At 38.9% G+C, this 23,804-nt stretch overlaps 1 protein-coding gene across 3 annotated transcripts; it reads left to right on the forward strand.

Annotated features, from left to right (window-relative positions):
- The first annotated feature begins 16,737 nt into the window (after window positions 1-16,737).
- On the forward strand, window positions 16,738-22,394 carry LOC116960310 (centromere-associated protein E-like). Of its 3 annotated transcripts, XR_006166137.1 has the most exons (6): window positions 16,738-17,876; window positions 17,988-18,146; window positions 19,042-19,272; window positions 20,523-20,680; window positions 20,933-21,154; window positions 21,520-22,394. XR_006166137.1 is itself a non-coding variant. In XM_042801522.1 (5 exons), the coding sequence occupies exons 1-5, from the start codon at window positions 17,679-17,681 to the stop codon at window positions 20,934-20,936; spliced, it is 750 nt and encodes a 249-aa protein (XP_042657456.1). In that variant the 5' UTR covers window positions 16,738-17,678; the 3' UTR covers window positions 20,937-22,394. The 3 variants fall into 3 exon arrangements, 2 of the variants coding, with proteins under 2 accessions (XP_042657456.1, XP_042657457.1); XM_042801522.1 differs by having other exon boundaries at window positions 20,933-22,394; XM_042801523.1 differs by having other exon boundaries at window positions 19,051-19,272; window positions 20,933-22,394.
- The last annotated feature ends 1,410 nt before the right edge of the window (window positions 22,395-23,804 follow it).

Consider the following 23,804-nt stretch of genomic DNA (forward strand, 5'->3'; position numbering starts at 1 on the left):
TGGTGGCTTTAATTGGTACCATGTAACGTGATCACCGCATGCCACCGTCAAAACTTGCAAAGAGCTTTAGGAACATCTTTTAATAGCAGTAGATACAGTATTCTGAGCAGACAACACAAAAGCAAACATGAAAACTCTTTCGCCTTTGGGTAGCGTGGTTATGTCAGTGAAGAGATGGCCTCTTGATTAAATCCAGACTGAGCAGTTTCCTGTTAGCACGCTAACTCAGCCCACAATGTCTTATTCTGAAAGTCTGTTATTGAGCCTGTCTGCCAAGTCCTTTTTCCTTTTAAACTTACAGGCTGAATTGCTAAAATAATACAATAAAACAATCCCTAAAAGTCTCTTAAATGATTTCTAGCAGTTTATTGTTTTGCTGACAAACTCAGTTTTAGATTTTCAGGGTTTGGGGTTGTTTTTTGTTTTGTTTTGTTTTTTGTTTTTGTTTTTGTTTTTTTTTAAACATTCTCCCAATATGATGTCTTGAGAAAGTTGCAGTGTTGCAATTAAAGGAAAATTCTGTGCATATATCAATCTTGGAGGCAGATTCTGCCCTTGGTTGGTACATAGTCACATCAGTGAATGAGAGGTTTTTACACACACTGAGTAGAATGTGTCCGTAAGTCAGTACATCATGAGTTGGGCAGTCTGCTGGATAGAAAATTAATAGTTAAATACAGTGGTGCAGACTTTATTCCCCGTTTGAAAGCAGTTGTATTCTGTAACTAGTTATTTTCAGAAGTCTATTTTACTTGTAAGATGAAAAGTCGGCAAGAAAACTTAATTATTTTTTTTTCCCGGGAATGGTTTTGCTTAAGGAAAATTTGGATGGAGGAGATGTGTAGTGGTGGTAACATATCCTCTTAGCCTTTCTGTAATGGTGGGGTTGCGCTGGGGTAGCAGTGGGGTTTGATGCAGTAGTACTGTGCATTGTCTTGTCTGTTTATAAAAGGCATTAATGGGTTCATGACACAAGCCCAAGCTACCCAGTTTGTAATTTCACAATCTGTTTGAACAGATGTAAACCTGCGATGCTTCCAGAAATTGTCTTGCAGCTTGCACCCAAACCTGTGTCAGCCTGTGTGTTTCTGTAGCCGTGGGGTGTGAACTTGTGTGGCTTAAACCTGAGCCCACGGAGTGTTTCGGTGGGACCAGTTTCACAGCCCACTTTGCTGGAGCAGACAGGCAGAAAAGGGCCTCTGGGAATGGCTCCTTTCAGCAGCTTCAGCTCAATGTGAAGTGGTGCCATTTTGCAGTTGAGATGAGGCTGCAAGTTTCCTAGGACCTCTGCTTACCTACTGGGTCTATGCTCATCACAGTCTGTTGACAGGTCCCTGTGGCTTGATTCCTACAAGATGCTCCTGGATCTTTCAGGGCTTCCTACAGACAGAGGCACTTTTCTGCCAAAAAACCTGCGCTTGGGCCCACTTCTTAGAAAGTCCAGAACATCGTAGGATACTGCTATTATTCCTGATTTTTCTTTCCCTATCGAGTCTGGGGGTTTTAAAATTGTTTTTGTGTTGTGGGGTTTTTTTGGTTGTTTTTTGTTTTTGTTTTTGTTAGTTTTTTTTTTAATACAACAGGCTGTATTTTAATGTAACAATGAGAGTTTGTTGGACCTCATTAAGCTGGGAAATGAGATGTCCTTGTGGAAGAGTAGCAAAGCTTTAGACTAATATTAAAGACATCTATATCGCTTGAAACAAAAAGGGTATCTATTATAAATAATTCAAAAGCAATGGAAGGTAGTGATGTAAATATGGAGTGGGTGGGTTATTCCTAATTATTTTATGAATAGATTAATGTTTTTTCATTGTGTTTTGTCAGCATGCCAAGCCAGGGTCAGTAGTGGCCGTAAGTCATTTAACATGCTGTCTTCATGTCCTCAGTCTAGTACCGAGGGTAATGTTGGAATCTTGTTAGCTTTGTTTCTAACTCAAACCTTAGTAGGCTGTTTCTGGAGCAAAACTTCTGGTCAAACTAGCCATGTGTCTGAACTTCATATTCAGTTCTGGTTGTGTTCTGTCAGGATGAATTTGAGACTGAAGAAGAAGATGATGAAGATGATGACCAAGATGACAAAAAGAAGACAAAGATGAAGAAGAGGATGACAACAAAGAAGTAGGCGATGACGACAAAGAAGTAGGCGACGACGTCGAAGTAGGCGATGAAGACGACGAAAATGACAAAAAAGACAAGACGAAGATGAAGACGATGAAGATGATGACAAAGATGACGAAGAAGACAAAGACGGAGAAGAAGACGATGACAACCAAGAAGTAGATGATGACAACAAAGAAGTAGGCGACGACGACGAAGTAGACGATGAAGACGATGAAAATGACAAAAAAAGACAAGACGAAGATGAAGACGATGAAGATGATGACAAAGATGACGAAGAAGACAAAGACGAGAAGAAGACGATGACAACCAAGAAGTAGATGATGACAACAAAGAAGTAGGCGACGACGACGAAGTAGACGATGAAGACGATGAAAATGACAAAAAAAGACAAGACGAAGATGAAGACGATGAAGATGATGACAAAGATGACGACAAAAAAGAAAAAAATGAAGAAGAGTATGACAACAAAGAAGTAGATGATGACAACAAAGAAGTAGGCGACGACGAAGTAGACGATGAAGATGACAAAAATGACAAAAAAAGGCAGGAAGAAGATGAAGACGATGAAGATGATGACAAAGATGACGAAAAGAAGACAAAGACGAAGAAGAAGAGGATGACAACAAAGAAGGAGATGATGATAACAAAGAAGTAGGCGACGACGACGAAGTAGACGATGAAGACGACGAAAATGACAAAAAAAGACAAGACGAAGCAGAAGACGATGAAGATGATGACAAAGATGGCGACAAAAAAGAAAAAGATGAAGAAGAGTATGACAACCAAGAAGTAGATGATGACAACAAAGAAGTAGGCGACGACGATGAATTAGACGATGAAGACGATGAAAATGACAAAAAAAGACAAGACGAAGAAGAAGACGATGAAGATGATGACAAAGATGACGACAAAAAAGAAAAAAAGATGAAGAAGAGTATGACAACACAAAAGTACATGATGACAAACAAAGTAGGCGATGACGAAGTAGACGATGAAGACGACGAAAATGACAAAATAAGACAAGACGAAGGTGAAGATAATGAAGATGATGACAAAGATGATGAAAAAGATGAAAAACATGAAGAAGAAGAGGATAATAACCAAGAAGTAGATGATGACAACAAAGAAGTAGGCGATGACGAAGTAGACGATGAAGACGACGAAAATGACAAAATAAGACAAGACGAAGGTGAAGATAATGAAGATGATGACAAAGATGATGAAAAAGATGAAAAACATGAAGAAGAAGAGGATAATAACCAAGAAGTAGATGATGACAACAAAGAAGTAGGTGACGACGACGAAGTAGACGATGAAGACGACGAAAATGACAAAAAAAGACAAGACGAAGATGAAGACGATGAAGATGATGACAAAGATGACGAAAAAGAAGACAAAGACGAAGAAGAAGAGGATGACAACAAAGGAGATGATGATAACAAAAAAGTAGGTGACGACGACGAAGTAGACGATGAAGACGACGAAAATGACAAAAAAAGACAAGACGAAGCAGAAGACGAAGATGATGACAAAGATGACGACAAAAAAGAAAAAGATGAAGAAGAGTATGACAACAAAGAAGTAGATGATGACAATAAAGAAGTAGGCGATGACGAAGTAGACGATGAAGACGACGAAAATGACAAAATAAGACAAGACGAAGGTGAAGATAATGAAGATGATGACAAAGATGATGAAAAAGATGAAAAACATGAAGAAGAAGAGGATAATAACCAAGAAGTAGATGATGACAACAAAGAAGTATACGACGACGAAGAGACAAAGAAGACGACGAAACTGACAAAAAAGGCAGGAAGAAGATGAAGACGATGAAGATGATGACAAAGATGACGAAAAAGAAGACAAAGACGAAGAAGAAGAGGATGACAACAAAGAAGGAGATGATGATAACAAAAAAGTAGGTGACGACGACAAAGTAGACGATGAAGACGACGAAAATGACAAAAAAAGACAAGACGAAGCAGAAGACGATGAAGATGATGACAAAGATGGCGACAAAAAAGAAAAAATGAAGAGTACGACAACAAAGAAGTAGATGATGACAACAAAGAAGTAGGCGACGACGATGAATTAGACGATGAAGACGATGAAAATGACAAAAAAAGACAAGACGAAGAAGAATACGATGAAGATGATGACAAAGATGGCGACAAAAGAAAAAGATGAAGAAGAGTATGACAACAAAGAAGTAGATGATGACAACAAAGAAGTAGGCGACGACGATGAATTAGACGATGAAGACGATGAAAATGACAAAAAAAGACAAGACGAAGAAGAATACGATGAAGATGATGACAAAGATGACGACAAAAAAGAAAAAAGATGAAGAAGAGTATGACAACAAAGAAGTAGATGATGACAACAAAGAAGTTAGGCGACGACGATGAATTAGACGATGAAGACGATGAAAATGACAAAAAAAGACAAGACGAAGAAGAATACGATGAAGATGATGACAAAGATGACGACAAAAAAGAAAAAGATGAAGAAGAGTATGACAACAAAGAAGTAGATGATGACAACAAAGAAGTAGATGTTGACAAGAAGTAGGTGATGACGACGAGAAGTAGATGAATACGACGAAATTGACAAAAAAACAGATGATGAAGATGATGACAAAGATGACAAAAAAGAAAAAAAGACGAAGAAGAGGATGACAACAAAGAAGTAGGTGATGACAACAAAGAAGTATACGACGACAAGAGACAAAGAAGACGACGAAAATGACAAAAAAAGGCAGGAAGAAGATGAAGACTGATTTCTAACTACATTTTTTTTTCTCCTCTGTTGCTGCTTTATGATTTAACTTTGAAGTAACTGACAAAAATAATTTATTCTTTACAGTATTTTTTACTAAGTATGTAAGATTCATGGTGTGCAGTGAATTATGAATCCCTATATGTGAGCTTGCTAGTCAGTATTTTCTTACAGTATACTTGTGCTGACAGAAAAAGATACAGTTTTCAGGAAGAATGGAATGGGACATCACTTATGTCAATATACTGCATCTCAAATTTTTGTTTACTTTGCAAAATCAGTAAATCTATCTCTGTCATTAAAATGATGTGTCTCGGTAATACTGATTCAGAAGTGATCCCGTTGAAAGCTTTGCATTTCATTCAGTTTTATCTCAAGATGAAGTGAGTGTTGAAAACCATTCTTATAGTACAGTAAACATACACTGTGATACAGTATCATACACACTAATACTCAGATCTTACTGTAAATTCTATTCGTAGTCACGTTTTTCATCTCTTGGCAATAAATTCTTCATATTACTGCATTATTTTTTTTCGAATAAGCATAGAGGGATCAAAACACTCTTAACTTCTGGAATGAAGGCTAATGAACAGCTCAACCAGGAGAGGTCATCACAAGATAAAAAGTAACATGGAAAATACAAATTTAGTGCTTTACAGTCTTTTACATGGCTTAAAGATGGAATGACAAGAATGACTACGGATAGGCTAACTTTCACTTGTGTTCTTATAAAAAAAAACACACAAAGCAGCGACCTTGTCTTCTTAATAAGAATATTGAGGGGATTCATTGTAGCATCATTCTGCTTCTCTATGAAAGCAACTCACTTAAAAAGTAATTGTCTTTCACAACTAGGTTTTATTTCTGGTTGTGTCTGTTTATGCACAGTGCAAACCTGATCAGCACAGGATTCTTAAAACTTCTAGTTCTAATACTTTTCATGCGTTTGCAGTAGGTCCCATACCACTGCTGAAGTTGAAGTTTAACCCCATTTTACAATATTTGATGCAGAAATAAAATGAGGGGCAGGTATAGAAAATTATTAAGATTTGTGTATAAGCAAAAATATGCATCTTTTAGCTTTGACTGCATAGCACCCAGACTTTCCTTAATAGCTTGTGTAAGTGAAAAAAGTATTAAAATAGTGTAATGTCCCTTTGAAAGAGCAAGGCGTTGTACAAGAAACTTATATTTAGGAGTTCTGGGCTATATAGAATTAGAGAATCTGTCCTTCCAGTTCATGGTGCTTGAATGTCGGGTATGTGGGGATGTCATATATTCTATTAGATTCACATTCAAGAATAGTTCTCTTCCAGATAATTTTTCAGACACAATGGTATTTTGTGAAATCTGGTCAATTCCAGTTGTGTTTCTGTTACATCTGATTAACATTTCTTAGTTTAGGTCCTGTTGCCTGGATGTAAACTCAGAAATCCCACAGAATTTAGTTTTAAGTATACAAAATCATTTTCATGTAGGTTTAACACTGAATAATTTTTCTTACACCTGAGTGTCAAAGCACTTACAAATATACTATACTTTTATACTGAGGGCCTAAGTTTCCTTTAAGACCATAGGATTTAATAACATTAAACATATACTTCCTTTTTTCTCTCTTTTAGAACACTTTAGATATTAATTAGACTAAAATTTACATCCATCATTTTATAATACTACTGTTTTTTAAGGTGCTATACATCACTACGTGATAAAATTAATATACAACAGGTAAACAACAGTTTGTTAATTGTTTATTATTTAACAATATTGAACTGAGTTACTTGGTGATTTTTTATATGAATGTGCTTTTCCTAGAACAATATGTTACCTTATATGTTAATGAAATAGTCATAAATAGTCTGATGTCATTTCCCAATTGCTGACAGCATCTAGTTCCTGTGTTGGTGCTGAAAAGCTGAATTTTCAAAGACCTTAACTTCTGTGTATGCAACATCACACACGGCCTGATTGAAGGCATCCGTCTATATACAGAAAGTCTGATTCAAAGGTTGATGTGGTCAGGGGCATTGAATCAATTGCAAATGTCATTGAATTAATGTTTTAAAAACTGGGTTTTGCTTGGGTTCTTTTTGCTTTTCTCATGTTTTTAGTTTCTTTAATTTTTTTAAACTCTGGTGCAATAATATGGAATAAGACACAAAAAGTGCTTCAGTAAGTGATCCAGTCTGCAAGTAAGTTTGAAAGTGAAGTTAAAAACTCTGAATTGAAAACCCGTCTCTGTGAACACTGGCTGTTTCTTTTGTAAAGAGACGAGAAATATTTTCTGGTTATCTCTCATTTTTTTTACTCGGGTAGTTTTAACACATTTGAAAGATGCAGTTGTGACAGGAAACTCTTTATATATTAATCAAACATTAGAAACTGTAGATCTACTTGGATAGCTCACATCACTATGGATCTGTGACAGACAGTAGGTTTTCCTATAGGAGTTCTTTAGGAATTTCAGCTTGAATCTCTAAATCTTATAAAGCATCAGATCTCATATTCAATGTTTAGTAATTATAGCAGAGTATTTAAGACTTTGTCATACTCTTAATGTTTGGGTCAATTACAAACTATGAACAAACTATGGGGGTTTTTTACATTTTTTTTTTTTTTTCTACATATGCAGAAGCTGATCTGCATGTGAGCAATTTGACTCAGAGGTCAAACTTAAGATAACTAGTTAAATCTTGACATGTGTCACTGCCCATGTCTGTATTTCCTAAACGCCAATCATTCTCAGTCTTACAAAAGTACATGGACTTGCAAATGTGTTTCAGTCATTTCAGACAGAAAATACTAGAGAAGCAACATCAGTCTTCATCAGAGTGACTGAATGACTTAATTTTGTTAGTCTCCAAAATTTTAAAAAATAAATTTAGAATTATAACAGTGTTTAGAAAGAGGTAATTTGATCAAGGCATGATTTCCAAAATACACATGAACATGGGATCCTTCTTTGAAAGATCAGGAAGATCTGTGGGACAAAGAATACAGTCTGGTACCTTGAGTCTTCTCCCACTGAAGGAAATAGTAGTTTTGCCACTGATTTTAAGAACTGTATGGTTACATTTTTGGTTAGTGGAAAGTTCATTATTCAGTCCATTGGTATGAGATACTAGAAATGATTAAAAGGTTCTTCTGACTTCAGCCTTTGAACTAACATTGATTTTATCTGTATTACACTTCATTTATCCAGCTACTTTATTGACACTGCATAGGTAGATAATCTGAGACCACCAGATAACTGCAGAACATGTTAAATCTCTAAATTTGATGATGTAGGAAATGGCAGTAATAAGTAATTATTCTTTTGAGCCATTGCCGCAGTTTGAGCGTGGTCAGCAGCCAAGCACCACACAGCCATTCTCTCTCCCCCTTCTCTTCTGGCAATGAGAAGGGACAGAGAGCCAGGCTTGGGGTTCAAGATAGGACTGGAATGGGGAAAAAATCACACTTTATGATCACAAGCAAGAGGCAGACTCATTAGGGGAAGAACAAAAGAACATACACTTATTACAGACACTAACAACACGTAACAGAGTAGGACAGCGAGAAGCATTGCCCCATCTTGAGAACACCTTCCCCCCACCCCTCCCTTCTTCCCGGGCTCAGCTCTGCTCCCGATATCTCTACCTCCTCCCCCAGGGGCACAGGGGCAGGGAATGGGGGGTGCAGGCAGTGCTGCTGCTTCTGCCATCTGCGGTGGGGGGAGCTTCTGGAACTTGTTCCCCCTGCTCCATCATGGTCCCCCTCTCATAGTCAACAGTCCTCCACAAACTTCCTCCGACTGGAGTCCCTCTCACGGCTGCAGCCCTTCCCGAGCTGCTCCGGCGTGGGACTCCCCCGCATGCTGCAATCCTCCCAGCGCTGAATTACAGCAGCAGGGCTGCCTTTTCCCACAAGACCCCGGCCTTCTTCGGGCACAGAACCTTGATCAACCAGGCAAAAAAAACACAGGCCATAACTCAGCGTCTGCCCCAGTGTAGATCTTCATGGGTGGCGGGGGGGGCCGCCCTCCTGTCTCCCCACAGGATACAGGGAGGTCTCTGCTCCGGCACACCTCCCCCCTCCTTTCTTCCTCCGTTCCTCCACTGACCTTGGTGTTCATGCAGCTGCAGCAACTCCTCTTCACCAGTCCCACTGCCCGTCACCACGTCCCTTCTTAAACACGTTATCGCAGAGGCGCAGCTGATGGGCTCAGTTTTGGTGCAGAGGTGGAGCTGACTTGGAGCTGGGGGAGCTTCGAGAAGCTTCTCACAGGGGCCACCCCTATAGCCCCCTCCCCTGCTACCAAAAAACCCCACCACTCACTCAACCCAGGACAGCCATTTGGAGCTCCAGCTTTTAATATATCATAGATATATTAAAATATAGCTATAGTTATGATATATCATATTAAGTTATAGATATATTAAAATATATCATAGATATATTAAAAGCATTACCAAGACTGATGTTTGACATTTAAAAAGAACTTGGGCACATCTAGGTTTTGATAGCTCTGCAGTTTTACAAGCAACTTTACAAAGTTGAGACCTTCCTGCCTGAGAAAATGTCTCAGTATTCATGCACTGCTGTAGTAGCTGGCCATTTCGTATTTCTTCTTTAAGCTTGAACAACTGATAATTCAGAGCAGAAAAGGGTGTTGACATTCACATTTACCTCTTTCCTCTGCCCAAAAAGTCTAAAGATTTTTTGGCCCTACAATCTCCTGTAGAGGTGGCTCTTTCAGATGTTTAACTTAAGTGGTCATGCTAAGCCACTGAAGGACTGAAAGATTTATTTACACTTTCAGTTCATAATTTGATGTTAATATTCACCAACATTTAAAATATTTATCAAATATTTTCCGTTCAGCTGTGTACACACTCCAAAACTATATTTTAAATAAATCAGTGACTAAGATCCACTCAACATAGCTCGGAAGTTTGTTGCCGATTTTGCATTTGTATCAGTAAAAGCCCAGGTTGGGTTACAACTTGAAATGCGTAAGTAACATAAGCAGCTAAAAATACTTTCTAGCAGCCAGGAAGCATTTGACCTACTATAGCCAAAGGATTTTCCATCCCACAAACAAATGTTCTATTTTAGAATGAACATTTATTATTTGTTTAAGTCCCAGTTTAAAGGGAAAGTAACGTTTTCTTGTAGAAATTTAATGACCTGTTTAGATATCTGTCTAAATAGAACATAAACGTTCTGTTTGGTTTTGTAAAACTGCTGTATCATTTAACATCTTGTAACCTTTGCTCAGGGAATTCATCCATGCACATGCTACATTTCCCTCTACTTCCTCTGTTTCTGCAATGTAGGAATTATATGCCTATAAGCATTTTTTTGAATCAAATCTAGAGGTGTGCCACTGTCCATTTTTTTTATCGCCTAAGTGGTGATAAAGCCTTGGCTATGTCTCTGATTGCTCAATCTTCTTGTATGCTTACACCGATATTTATTGTGAAGCCAATGAAAAACTGGAATTTAGAGGGAAGAAATACAGATCATCACATGAGCTGAGGAGACTGCAATGGTCCATCTTCATAAGGGGTAGCAGAAAGTCTGTGATGGAAAGTTCGCCAGAGAAGAAAAGGAAGAATTACTGATATACCAAATGGAAGCTTAAAAGTATATGGGCTTAATGCAATGGGATGCAACAAAACAAGCAAGGGAATTGCAATATATTTTAGGTTTTTAGTCTTACATACTGGCTTTAAATGTCACTGGTGTAAAGTTCTTGAAAATCTGTTTGAAATGCAGTTAAATTAGGGTGTGATTTTACTCCCAGTTACTTTTATGGGAAGCAAGACTGTGTTTGGGGAAAAGCCCAACATAATAAAACCAAACCAACAAAAAAGAAAAAAAAAAAAAAAAAGGTATTGAATTTACACCCTGTTGACCCAGGTTTCAAGTAGGTACTTTACTAAGATCTCTAGACTCTGCTCAGATTGTCAACGAGACATAGAAAAGGCTTGTACATGTTCTTTTCTCTTCCCTGAATACAGATAAAAATTCAAATATCTTAAAAAGATGAGGAAAAATTAAAAATAAGGAAAAATAATTTTAAAATATAATTAAAAATTAACATTAATGTCCTCCTTCCATTATTCTGGACCATGGGAAAAAAAAGAGGGGGTGGGGCGGCTGAAGAGAGGTAGTCTCCCCTACAGTGACAGTAACATGTTTTCTTTCTGCTGAGGAAGGGAGTCAGAGGGAGTAGCTTGTCCTGTCCACAGCATTAGCATTGCATTAGGAGAGGAGTGAGCTTCAGTGAGAAATGGAGTCAGAAGCATATCCTGCACAGGGCTGGCTCTGCTGGCTACGTGCTCCCAGGCTTCAGCAAGCTGTACTCTCTAATGTGTTTTCTTTTGGTTTTACATCCAAAAAAATTATGCTACTGGGCATACTGTCAGTTGTATGATGAATGTTCTACCTGCTTCTTCCCTGGTACGACCCAGCTGTTAGAAATGATAGCAGAATTCCCAATGGTGTTGAGACGGTATCCATTACAGTTCCAACCTTCTTCTAAAAACACACACCGCCAGACCACACACTCATTTGCTTCTGCTCTTAATTTATTTGCCATTTCTCCCATACCTCCTTTCTCATTTCATTAATCCTTTTACTCCCTGCTCTCTGCCCTCTCCCCACCCTTCCCTCCAGCAATAAACTGACTCTGCTGACTTCTGTTGGATTTTCATTGATTCATCACCATATTGAGTAATTTGCTGAGCCTGAAACTAAGGGAGATTGACTTCATTGATTCCTGATTAATTCTTTCGTATATGAAAGCTAGGTACACACATAATAACTCAATTGAAGTTGCTTCACCACTTAATTGCTGTGCCATAATCCTGGCATGTTAAATCAGATAATCAAATATTATGAATGAAGTTACGATTAATTTTTTCTAAAACCAATTATTAGAATATCATTATAAGGAATGCTTTAATTAACTCTGTTTATGCATAAAATATGCACTTTTAGATTTCAGGTCAGTGCAATGCACATATATTATACATACGGAAAAAAATTGTGTCAAAGGAATGCTGTGAGTGAATTATGGTCCCAAATCTACATATTCATATCTTATAAGGCCAAAAAGGATCACTAAAGCCAGCTACGGTGATATGGTAGGTTGTGCTAATATCTTCATCTCCTTTACACATCAGAATCAGCAAACCACAGGATGGTTTGGGTTAGAAGGGACCTTAAAGCCCCCCCAGTCCCACCCCCCTTGCCCCGGGGCAGGGCCCCCTTCCCCCAGCCCAGGGGGCTCCCAGCCCCGTCCAACCTGGCCTTGAACCCTTCCAGGGAGGGGGCACCCACAGCTGCTCTGGGCACCCTGGGCCAGAATTTATTTCTTCTGTCTAATCTAAATCTACCAGCTTTTAGTTTGAAGCCAGTACCCCCATCATAGCACTACACACCCTGGTAAAAAGGCTTTCTCTATCTTTCTTGTAAGCCCCTTTTACATATGGGAAGTCTGCAATAAAGTTTCTCCAGAGCCTTCTTTTCTCCAGGATAAAAAAACCCAACTCTCTCAGCCTTTCTTTATGGAAGGGAGAAGCCCTCTGACCATTTGTGGTAGCCTCTTCTGGATCCACTGGAGCAGGTCCATGTCCCTCTGATGTTGGGGGCCCCAGAGCTGGACACAGCACTGCAGGGAAGGAATCTCACAAGAGCAAAATAGAAGGGGAAACCCCCACCAGCACCCCCCCCCCCAACCCACTGGCCACACTTCTTTTTATGCAGCCCATGGTGTGATTGGCTTTCTGGGATGCAAGCACATGTTGCTGGCTCATACCTAATTTTTCATCTGCCAATACCCCCAGGTCCTTCTCCACAGGGCTGCTCTCAATTCCATTCATCACCCAGTCGGTAGAGCTACCGGGGATTGCCCTGACCCAGGTGTAGGACCTTACACTTGGCCTTGATGAACTTCATGGGGGTCACATGGGACTACTCCTCAAGCCTGTCTAGGTCCCTCTGGATGACACCTCTTCCCTCAGGCATATCAACTGCACCACTCAACTTGGTGTAATCCACAAACTTGCTAAGGGTGTGCTCATTCCCACTGCCTATGTTGTTAATAAAGATATTTAACAGTACCTGTCCCAGTAGAGACCCCTGAAGGACACTACTCATTACTGATCTCCATTTGGACATTGAGCCATTGACTGCATGGGCATGGCTATCCAGCTAATCCTTATCTATCTAACAGTCCATCCATCAAACCTATACCTCTTTAATTCAGAGACAAGGGTGTCGTGTGGATCTGTGTCAATGGCCTCACAAAAGTCCAAGTCGATTACATCAGTGGCTCTTCCTTTATCCACCAAGGCAGTTGCTTCATTGTAGAAAGCCATCAGATTTGCCAGGCACAATTTGTCCTTGGTGAAAACATGTTGGCTTCCTCTGATCACCTCTCTGTCATCCATATGCTTTGACATAGCTTCTAGGGGAATCTGTTCCATGATCTTCCCAGGCACAGAGGTGAGACTGACTGATTGGTAGTTCTCAAAGTATTAATTTTCACACTTTTTAAAAATGGGTGCAATGTTTCCTCTTTTCCAGTCACTGGGGACTTTGCTTGACTGTCATGACTTTTCAGATGTGATGGAGAGCATCTTAGCCACTACATCTGCCAAAACCCTCAGGACCCTGGAATGCATCTCATCAAGTCCCATGGACTTGTGTATGTTGAGATTCCTCAGATGGTCTTGAACCAGGTCTTCTCCTACAGTGGGTGGACTTAATTTCTCCCGTCTCTGCCTCGAGATTCAAGGGCTTGAGAGATGTGGGGAATGCAACTGCCAGTGAATACTTGAGGAAAGAAATTTGTTGAGTACCTCACCCTTCTCCATGTCACTTGTTATCAGATGTGCTGTCTCATTTATCAGGGGGGTACACTTTCTTTTGTCTTCCTTTTCTGACTAACGTACCTATCAAGCTTTTGACAGATTTCCTCACAGCACTGAATGTCTCACTCTGGAACTATATTCTTTATCCTAGGTTTATGACTTTACACATGGCTACATTAAAATGCCTGATGTTTCCTTTCACCAGATGACCTAGATGTCCCAAGCTTGTGATATGTGTTAACGTCAATTTCAGGTCATCTTCCACTTCAAAGAGTATGCATTTTTCTGCAGTTCAAATAATAAAGATGCTAAATAACAAAGGGTTGAAAATCAGATTTCCGCTGGTTCTCACTGGAGATCACTAATTTCCTTTGTTACAGTTACATTTTGTGATATTTAGTGTGTCACATTTATAATAATTTTTTATCTTGGTTAAAACAGAGTGCACTGCCAATCAAATGCTTTCAGAATTTGAAATGCATGCTATTACAGTCTATGCAGAAACAGATATAAATGCATATATATGCAAATTTGATGATACAATTTTCTCATCTCAGAAAAAAAAAAAAAAACACCTTCAAAAATCAGAACAATTTGACAAAATCTATTTTTTATATGCACTAATTTGAGCTATTTTTATTTGCACTAATTACATTTACCTGCTTTAATTTTTTATTAATCAGGTTCTATTATTTTGTCTAGCAGCAGTGTTAGTTGAAGCAGCTTGTAATTATGCAGGTCATCTTCTTCAGTATCTACACACCGTACTTTCTTTCAGTCTTTTGGAATTTCCATGGTGTTTCAAGAGTTATTGAAAATCATCAATAGCAATGTTCAAAGACCTTCTCAGATACAGGTTGCCCTGCTGGTTTGAAACTGTCTAGCCTTGTTAGTGTCTATTCAACATCTTCCTCAGTTTTTATTTGAATGTAAATTGGTTTGTTGCCTCTTTGGGATTTGAGTATGCAGTCTTGTTTGTTTTCCTAACACTATATTTTTGTCTTTTTTACATGATTGGCAATTTCAACATTGTACATAGCAGTCCTTTTGCTCCTCATCTCCTCTCACCTCTTAAAAAAAAAACCAAACCAAAACAAAACAACCAAACCTGCTTTTTTGTTTGTTTGTTTGTTTTCCTTTTTGGTTGTATTTTCCTTATGATTTCTGTGCATAGATAAATGAAGCCCTGTATCCTTTCCTTAGAATTTTTCTATATTGGTTAGATTGTGATTTACAGAATCACATAATGGTTGAGGTTGACAGGGCTGCTGGAGGTTATCTTGCCTTGCTCAGGTAGGGTCACCTACAGCAGGCTGACCAGGACTGTGTCCAGAGCAGAGAGCTCCATGTACTCAACAACCTCCCTGGTTCTTTCTCCTCTCCAAGTTGATACTCCACAACTTCCCTGGGCAACCTGTGCCAGTACTCAATCAGCATCACAGTGAAAAAGTTTTCCCTCATGTTCAGATGGAACCTCCTGTGTTTCAGTGAGCACCCATTGCCTAACAGGTTCCTGTCAGCCCATTTCTCCAGACTGCTGAGGTCCACCTGGATGACAGCATGACCTCTGACATATCAACCACTCCTCACAGTTTTGTGTCCTCAGCAAACTTGATGAGGGTGAACATCATCCAGATCATTAACAAAGATGTTGAACAGGACTGGACCCAGTATTGACCCCAAGAGTACACTGCTCCAACTGAAATTCTGAGCCTGGCCATTCAGCCAGTTTTTAATCAAGTTCACTGTCTGCTCATGCAGTCCACACTTCATCAGCTTTTCTATAGCAATCTTACGGGATATAGTGTCAAAGGGCTTACCAAAGTCCAGGTAGACAAATAACTACTCTCCTGTCATCTACCAGGCCAGTCATTTCATCATAGGATTCTATCAGGTTGGTCAAGCATGATGTCCCCTTGGTGAAGCCATGCTGACTACTCCTGATGATTTTCTTGTCCTTAATGTGCCTGGAAAGGATTTCCAGGAGTAGCTGCTCCCTCACCTTGCCATGAGGCTGACAGGCCTGTAGTTCCCTGGGTCCTCCTTCTTGGCCTTCTTGAAGTTAGGAGTGACCTCTGCTTTCCTCCAGTCCTCAGGCAACTCTCTCAATCATTGTATGTGCTGCCAAGCATTTGCTAAAGTGTTTTTAAACAATTCCCATTCACAGTCAAGTTTTTCTGTTTGAACTCTTTAATCCTGAAGAGGTCTAGCTACTACTGCTACTAATATACTTAATAATGGGTTTATACTTCCATCAAGGAGCAACCAAAATATGTTATTAATACCAGAAACATATACACAGAAAATGTTTCTTTAGAAAAAGACCTAGAAGACCAGAACCAACCCTATCCAAGGCCAAACTCAGTAGATCATTGACGTGCGGAAAACAGACTTCCACAATCTGATAGACTTGTAAAGTAGGTATGTTTATTCAGCGCTGGGCACACAGGGGATCGCTCCTCCGAATGTGTGTGCTGCCATGTGGCACCGTTGCCTTAGATTTATAGAGCAAATGATTACATATTCATAATATTTCGCAATACGCCTATACATATGCATCACCTATCCCCGCTTCGTATTAAAATTAGCATTTCCATGGTCTCCTCCCAGTTGAGTCTGCGCAGTGAGTTCCTTTGGTCCTGGGCAGGGGTCGTGAAGGACTGGGCGGTGGTCGTGGGAGGAAGTATCTCCTCTTCCTCAGTGCTGAAATTTTCACCCCGAATTCCTGCGCAGTCTCTGTCACCCCCTGGACCCACAGAGCAGGTTTGTGCCGGTTGTGGGGTAATCTTCGCTTACTCAGGGGTGGAGGAGTCTTTTTACTTAAACAGGAGATAGTGGGAGCAACACAAACACCTCATACAAGCTAGGCAAACTCTTATCTCGACTATTTCCCTCCTCATCCCCTTCTTGCTATTCCCACATTAACCCTTACATCCCCTGTTCCTATCTAGGCCCTGTATCACTGCTACATGTCTGCAGATGATTAACACCAGGATTATTGTTGTTTACTTGAAATAGATTCCACCCATATTGTTGTGCATGGACAAATAGTAGTAGAACATGAGAACCGTTTTTCTGTAAATAGAATTTTAATTTGATACAAGATAGTGATGTTCTGAGTTGATCTGTACAGAGATGTGGTTCTTTAAGTAGTGAAAGCTAAAAATGGCTCGTCTGGACCACGTGGGTCTGCTTTTTCAAAGCACAGGTGGAACTGACTTTTTGTCCTTGCAGCGAAAGGGACATTGCAGCCAACGTTTTCTGTAATTTGACAGGTGGATTTGTGTGTTACATGTATATGTGCAAAGCGTGTGTGTGTATGCACACACTTCAGAAAAAGTGAAGTACGTGTGCGTATTTTAATATTTACGGGGGGGAGTGGGCAAGTTTCAAGGCAATAACTGTCTTGACACCATTATTATCTACTATTGAGCTTAGAAATAGGGATAAGGCCTCTCTAGTTTGATTTGTGGTGTGGGTTTTTTTGTTGGGGGTGTCTTTGTTTAGTTTGGGCTGTGGGTTTTCTTTCCCCCCCTCAGACTTAAGCTATGGCCATGAAATTCTACTTCTAGTAACTTGTTTCAGGAGTTCCTCCCACTTAAGATTTTACCTTTACACGTCTCTTAATATGCAGGTCAAGTTTCTTGAAATTAGTTCAGGTGAATCTTATTATTCTGGAAAAAAATATCAATATCTCCAAAACATTGCTTCTTTAAAACACTGCTTCTGTTCGTTTTATATAGTCAACCTGCTGAAGGTCAGGTATCTTTCCCTTAAAGCTACTTCCCCAAATGTGTTGACTTATATCTCTGAATAAAATAGATCCCTCAGATTCAAGAAGAATCTACTGAGCAAGAACTATTTCTTCTGAGAGAAGAGCTGAGCCAGGCAAAAAGGAAATGGCATGAAATGGAGGAAGTAAAGGCCAATGAATGTCAAAGAGAATCTGAAAAACTGGAGAGAAGCAATTTTATTCCAAAATTGCCTGAATGTTGGGAAGCAAGCACTCTGACAGAAAGTGGAGATGGTAATCTTACAATACAACTAGAGAATCTCCAAAATGAGAGAGAGCAGTTAAGAGAAACCATACAGGAGACGATTAGCAAGGTAAGAAAAGTAGTCCCGTTCCTTTAAGAGAATAGCTTTGGTAAATGTCTGTCTGCAATTTTGGAAGTGTTGTTCAGACTTTAATGTACTCTAACTGTGTTGTGTCCAAAGAATTCAGAGATGCAGGAGGAGTTGAAATGTGCTCATTGCTCTCTCAGACAACATCAGGAGACTATTGTGGAGCTGAAAGAAAGTATTTCAGAGAAAGAATATCAACTCTTAGAAGCGCAAGAGGCATTGAAGGAAACAACTGACGAACTGCAGCAGGAGGTCAGATGCAGTTCTGTCAAGTAAACTAAAAATTCCATCAGGATTGGCAACCTGTGTCTTCTGCAGACCTCAGTCTGTAAGAGTTCAGTAAATGGAATAACGAAACTTCATTAAAAGTTTTTTTTCCTTTTTTTTTTTTTTTTTTTTTTTCCTGTATTGCTTCAGAAAATAATTCTGTAGAAACAGAGGCAGTGAAAAGGTGGTCAAATGCAATTTGACCTGCAAGCTGCAGCCCTCACTTACTCGTTACTGAACATGCCTTAGTACCGAACGGTGGAATATTATTTGGAGTACTGCTCTTTGATCTCAGTGCCTTTCCCAAATCTTAAGCCTTTTAAAATTCTAATTATGTCTTTTAGCTGTGTAACTTTGAAGACACTTGAGCATCTAAATGACAGTTTAGCTTATTTAACTTGCTGCACTATTATAAATTTCTTGCCTACTTATTATTTTCATGTCTTGAAGCTATTTAGAAGATATTAACATTTGTTAGAATCAAGCCTGTCTGCTGTGGTTACAGCAATGGAGTCATTTTTATGGAATTATAATGGCCTATAGGCTTTTGCACACTCAGTTTTGTCTACCAGTGAGACAGATGCACTGAAATTGGATTGACTTTTAAGCAAAGTCGTCAGATCTTTCTTTTCCTGTAGCAGTAAACTAATGGAGGTGTCTTCTGTAGAATAATCCACTTATAACCCATAGGTACAGATAGTGCTTGTGAAATATGATCCCATAACACTTCTTAAATTGGAACCTGATTACTGGAAATACAGAATTTAATAAATTAGACTGTTACTGTTTGTTTTTTTTTTTTTTTTTCCCCAAACTAACTATCAAATTACTTCTATCCATGCTAGAGATTATTAGAAATGTTAATGTTGGTTCTTATTTGTTCTTTCAGCTCACTGAAGTAACTGAAAACCTGACTCATGTCTCTTCTGAATACGACAAGCTACTGTCAGAAAAAGAAGAAATTGAAAAAACAATGAATGACCACATCTGTCAGCAACTTGACAAAATAGCTTTACTTGATGAGGAGAAAGATGAGCTACAGCAAATGGTAGAGACTTGTAAAGCAGAAAGAGATCAGTTAGAGGCTGACTGTCTGGAAAGCAAGGAGAGAGTATGTATAAAATCTCTTTACAACAATTACTTAATGTGTATTTAATTTGTAATTAGGTTGTACCACTCTGAATTTTGGCCACGAAGTTCCGCTTCCACTATCTCTTCCTCTCCCTTCACTTGTTCATAGCAACAGTAAACTAAAAATTTGTTTACTAATCCAATTCGGATTTTGGAATCCATCTCTTTTTTTTTTTTTTTTTTTTTTTTTTTAATTCCCCCCTATCCTCTTCCTGCCCTTTTGGTCCCTGTGCTGCTCTGGGTTTGGGCATAGTTCTCTGTCACCTGCTGGACAAACCTTCCACAAATGCCTGTTACATCTTTCACGTGCAGTCCCTTTGCATTTAGTGCTGAACAGCAGAGGTAATCCAGGTTTGCTCATATCTAAGGGTTTAATTCTCCTGCCACTTCAGCTCCATCTGGATTGACAAAGAGAAAGCTAAACCCAGAAAAGAAACTGATGAGCTATCCTAGTTCTCCTTCCTGGTGCCTGACTTCCTAGCAGAGTAGTGATTTCAGTATTCAAAGTATTTTTATGAAAATATGCATATGTTGACACGCTATTTCAGACAAATTTGTTCTGATATACAGTTAAATAAAAATTAAGCTGATAACTTCTGAAATTGAAAGGGAATCTGGTTAATAGTGTGTTGTTTGTTTTTTGTTTTTTTTTTTTTTTTTTTCCTAAGAGAAGCTCTGCAAACTATTTTAAGAAACGTAAAAGCTTTTGTATAAATTTTGGCAAACCTCAGGTAGAACCACTCTTAGGTATGTATAGACCAACTGATTTAAAAACCAGCCAATTGGGATTATCAAATGCTTAGTTTTAGGTTGACATCTTGTTACTAAACAATTGGACACATTGTTCATGTAAGTGGTTGCAGCTGTGACAAGAATAAGGGTGTCTTTCATGGTGTGGTGGTGTGGTTTTTGTTTTGGGTTTGTTGCTTTTTAAGTAGTCACATACATAATCTGTTCCCCCCACACCACTTTTCTGTTTCCTCTTTATTTCTGCCTATTTCCTTTTTTTTATTTTTTTTAAAGGATAGACTATTCCTAAAGATTGCCTTCCTTTGGTGTTGTTAAACTAGGCATGGGAGAATGACAACTAGTTTTTTTCCTAAAGTAAAAGACTGATTATTCTGATAGTTCTCTCCGGAAGTTCAAATGCTCTGACTTATCATTCTTAACTGCTGATAAGCAAAACTTGGTCGTACTGAGCGAACATCCATGTAATACCTTGTTTTGTAGTCCTTAAAAGTTCTGACAGAAATGGAAAACCTACAGGAAGAACTAAGGCATCAGAAAGAGCAAGCTGATATCCAGAAGAACATGTTAACAGATGGAGATGAGAAATGGCAAAACACTGAAGAAAAACTAAATGAAGAAATAAACAAACAAAAGAAAAGGCAAGTATAGTAAAAAACTCTTAAAAATAATTTAGAGGGAGTCCCCTCAAGGGTTTATTAGAGTAACAGGCATTTACCCAGGATGATTTTGGCTGTTTTATTGGACGAATAGATGATGTCACGGTAATACAATTTAGCAACAGAAGAGTTTTTGCTAATAGTTATGCTTATACTATTCTATATTATTTAATATAGAATTCTGTATTTTATAAAATGTAGGTTTTATACTTTTAAAAACTATGTTTCTAATAGGTAGTCAAGTTGAATGAGGACTTAAATTTGGTAACTAAGGAAAGGCACCAGCTGCTGGGAGAACTGAAAGAAAAAACTGAGAGCGAAAGCAGTAAACTTCAACAGTGGGAGGAGCAGTGGGACTTGTTAGCACAGGAGAGAGATGAGCTCCAGGAGATGCTGGAAGGTATTCAAGCCCAGAAGAGCAAACTGGAGATGAACCTGCAGGAGAGTGTCGATAAGGTGCTTTATCTTTTATCAGAATACAAAAACTGTAAATGGTTGGTAGATGATGATGGTTAATTGTTGAAGCTGTCTTGAAAATATCTGACAAGTATGAATGTCACATACCCAGACTGAAGGATGTTATCGTGCTTTACCTTCTGTCTTCTGCAGTGGTATTTAAAGATGTGTGTAAATTCTTTCCAAAATGTTGTTGGAGACTGCTTTATTTAAGAATAAATGAGGAACCAGAGAATGGCTTGCACTACCAAAACACTTAACAGGCGTTTTTTAAATCAATTTGATAAAATGGTATCTTGTGTAGCTGACTCCAAAGTTTTGAAACTAAAGCTGACATTGACACCTTTATTTCTCTTCTGGGTAAGGCATATTTTCACAGCAGTGGAGACAAGGGAATCGGGTGGTATCCATTGAGCAGCAGTCCTTGTGCAGATAGTGAGTAATCACTTCCGATGTCTGTAGTTAATTGGAAGCTGTGGTGGGAGGAGAACCTTCTCACTCTTGCTACCAATATCTTCAGATTCAGCCGGTTTTGAGTATCAGTTGTCTTGTAAAAGTTTAACTTCCCTGGAAGTTCAGATGTTCAGTGAAAGGAATGCTAGTTCTGTAATAAATTATCAAAGATCGTTTAGCAGCACTCTGACAACAGTCCAACTCATAAAATTTTGTTGAGTAATAATTTCCAGACAGTTCTTGATGTGAACCCTATTCAAATTACATCCCTGCTTTGTTTCTCATTTGTGTAAACAGGGATTGCAGAAAGTATGTCCAAATGTGTTTGTAGCATGCTTAGTCTAATTATTTCCCTTAGAAAGTATTTATCAGTATGCTAGTTGGCAGGCTTTGCTTAGTGAAAGTGTTAGCGGTCGCAATCGTGAATAGAACTTACCTACACACAGCAGATAAGCAGGCACTTCTTTATTCCAGCGCTGGGGAACATGGGGGATAACTCCGCCAAAGACGTGTTCATCGACAGATACAAAACACCACATATTTATACACTTTTTCAGCAGAGTCATGGTTACATAGTCATGGTTACATAGTCATGGTTGCATAGTCATTTTAACTCAAGATCCATAATCAGTACCCATTGTTTTGATTCAGAGTCCATAACGACTCCTATAGTGATTAAAGCAAACACCATACTAGTTATCTGTTCCTAAGGGCCTCAACATACCTTATATTGTCACAGCTGCTATAACTCCATTTTAAATCAAAGTCTTTTTTTTTTTTTTTTTTTTTTTTTTATAAACTAAAATCGGAATAATATTCTAGGATTCAAACTATATTATTAAGGTATTTGCAACATTTCCCACCTTTGAAAGTATTGATAATCATATTCAATACTTTCACATATTCAAATTGTAGTCTCATTGTATGCCAAATAGTCATATGATGGTCGGGCCCGTTGTCTTGCTTCTGCCTGTATGATCATTCGATTAAACTCTGTTTTCCGGGTCAGTTCTCATCTCAAACAATGATAGGTTAAACCAAGCACTATGAACACCAATGTCAAAATGAGTAAAGTTTCAATTAGCGACTTTATCCATGAACTCAGACTCAATCCCATTCCACTGATAATTTTTCCTATCCAATTTTCTGACATATCTTCTTTAATTTTATGTGTTTCCTTTTCTATCTTTCCCAACAAATCTAAATCATGCTCTACATCTTCAGTGACATTTGGAATGTGTATACAGCGATGATCTACTTTGCCTTTCAGAACTCCACATACACCATGCTCTTTTAGCAATAACATATCTAGTGCCATTCTGTTCTGTATGGCCATCCTTGATGTAGCCTGCAGCTGTATATTCAGTTGTGTAAATCCTCTACGTGTCACATTTGCCAATCGTTCAATCTGTCCAGTCAATCGGTATAACCACGCTCTATTTCTATAGGAGGCTATGGGATTTAGGAGGGATTCCAATGCCTAACCAATTTTCACTCCCATCCCTGGATCATTCCAAGCATCATCTTCATCCAGCTCTGATCTCTTCACTCGTGCCAGGTACAAATTTTCCTGACTTCCTCTAAAAGGAGATTTCTTCCAAATTGGGCATAATGTAGGCAGTCCTAGGGTAATTTGTTTAACTTTTCCATCTATTGGTAAATGGGATGCCCAGGTTCCGTCACTCATTGCCCAGACTAAATGTCCGGGACTTGGGATCATGTACCTTTGGCAGCTGACTTTCCAAAGTCTGGTCACATTTAAGACATTTTTCAATCCCCGACATAAACAACCAAATTTTAAAGCTGCTGCCAAAGGAGGTATACGCTGGATCGCTTGGGTTACTGTACTGCAATTATATATCTGTTCACACTGCCACCAAGGGACTACCTCCTCTTTTTCTCTGGTAGTGGTACTCCTATCCACTACAGTTGGATCTACTGTGAATTCTAATCCCTCCCATGCAAAACACCATGGGGCCTTTGCCATATATTGGAACTGTAGGCGTATACTCATAGACCATATAGAATCCCACTGCTGTTCATTCCTTGATTGTTGTTTTGTCTGTTCGCATTCCCATTTCATGGTCATTGTTGATACATTCTGCTTTACAGGCTCATCATAGCTGCACCACCCAACACCTTTAAATCTCCCTATTGGGATATATTGATAATTCCACAGTTTTACACAATCTGCTTT

This window comes from Tyto alba, unplaced genomic scaffold (assembly GCF_018691265.1).
Source record: "Tyto alba isolate M040663 unplaced genomic scaffold, T.alba_DEE_v4.0 Super-Scaffold_34, whole genome shotgun sequence".
Classification (NCBI taxonomy): Eukaryota; Metazoa; Chordata; class Aves; order Strigiformes; family Tytonidae; genus Tyto; species Tyto alba.

What these genes read in the sequence shown, in the direction of transcription:
- LOC116960310 (XM_042801522.1), top strand. Translation starts at nt 17,679, where the DNA reads ATGGAGGAAGTAAAGGCCAATGAATGTCAAAGAGAATCTGAAAAACTG. An exon ending in TACAGGAGACGATTAGCAAG is followed by an intron (nt 17,877 to 17,987) that starts GTAAGAAAAGTA and finishes TTGTGTCCAAAG; the next exon opens with AATTCAGAGATGCAGGAGGA. An exon ending in CTGACGAACTGCAGCAGGAG is followed by an intron (nt 18,147 to 19,041) that starts GTCAGATGCAGT and finishes GGTTCTTATTTG; the next exon opens with TTCTTTCAGCTCACTGAAGT.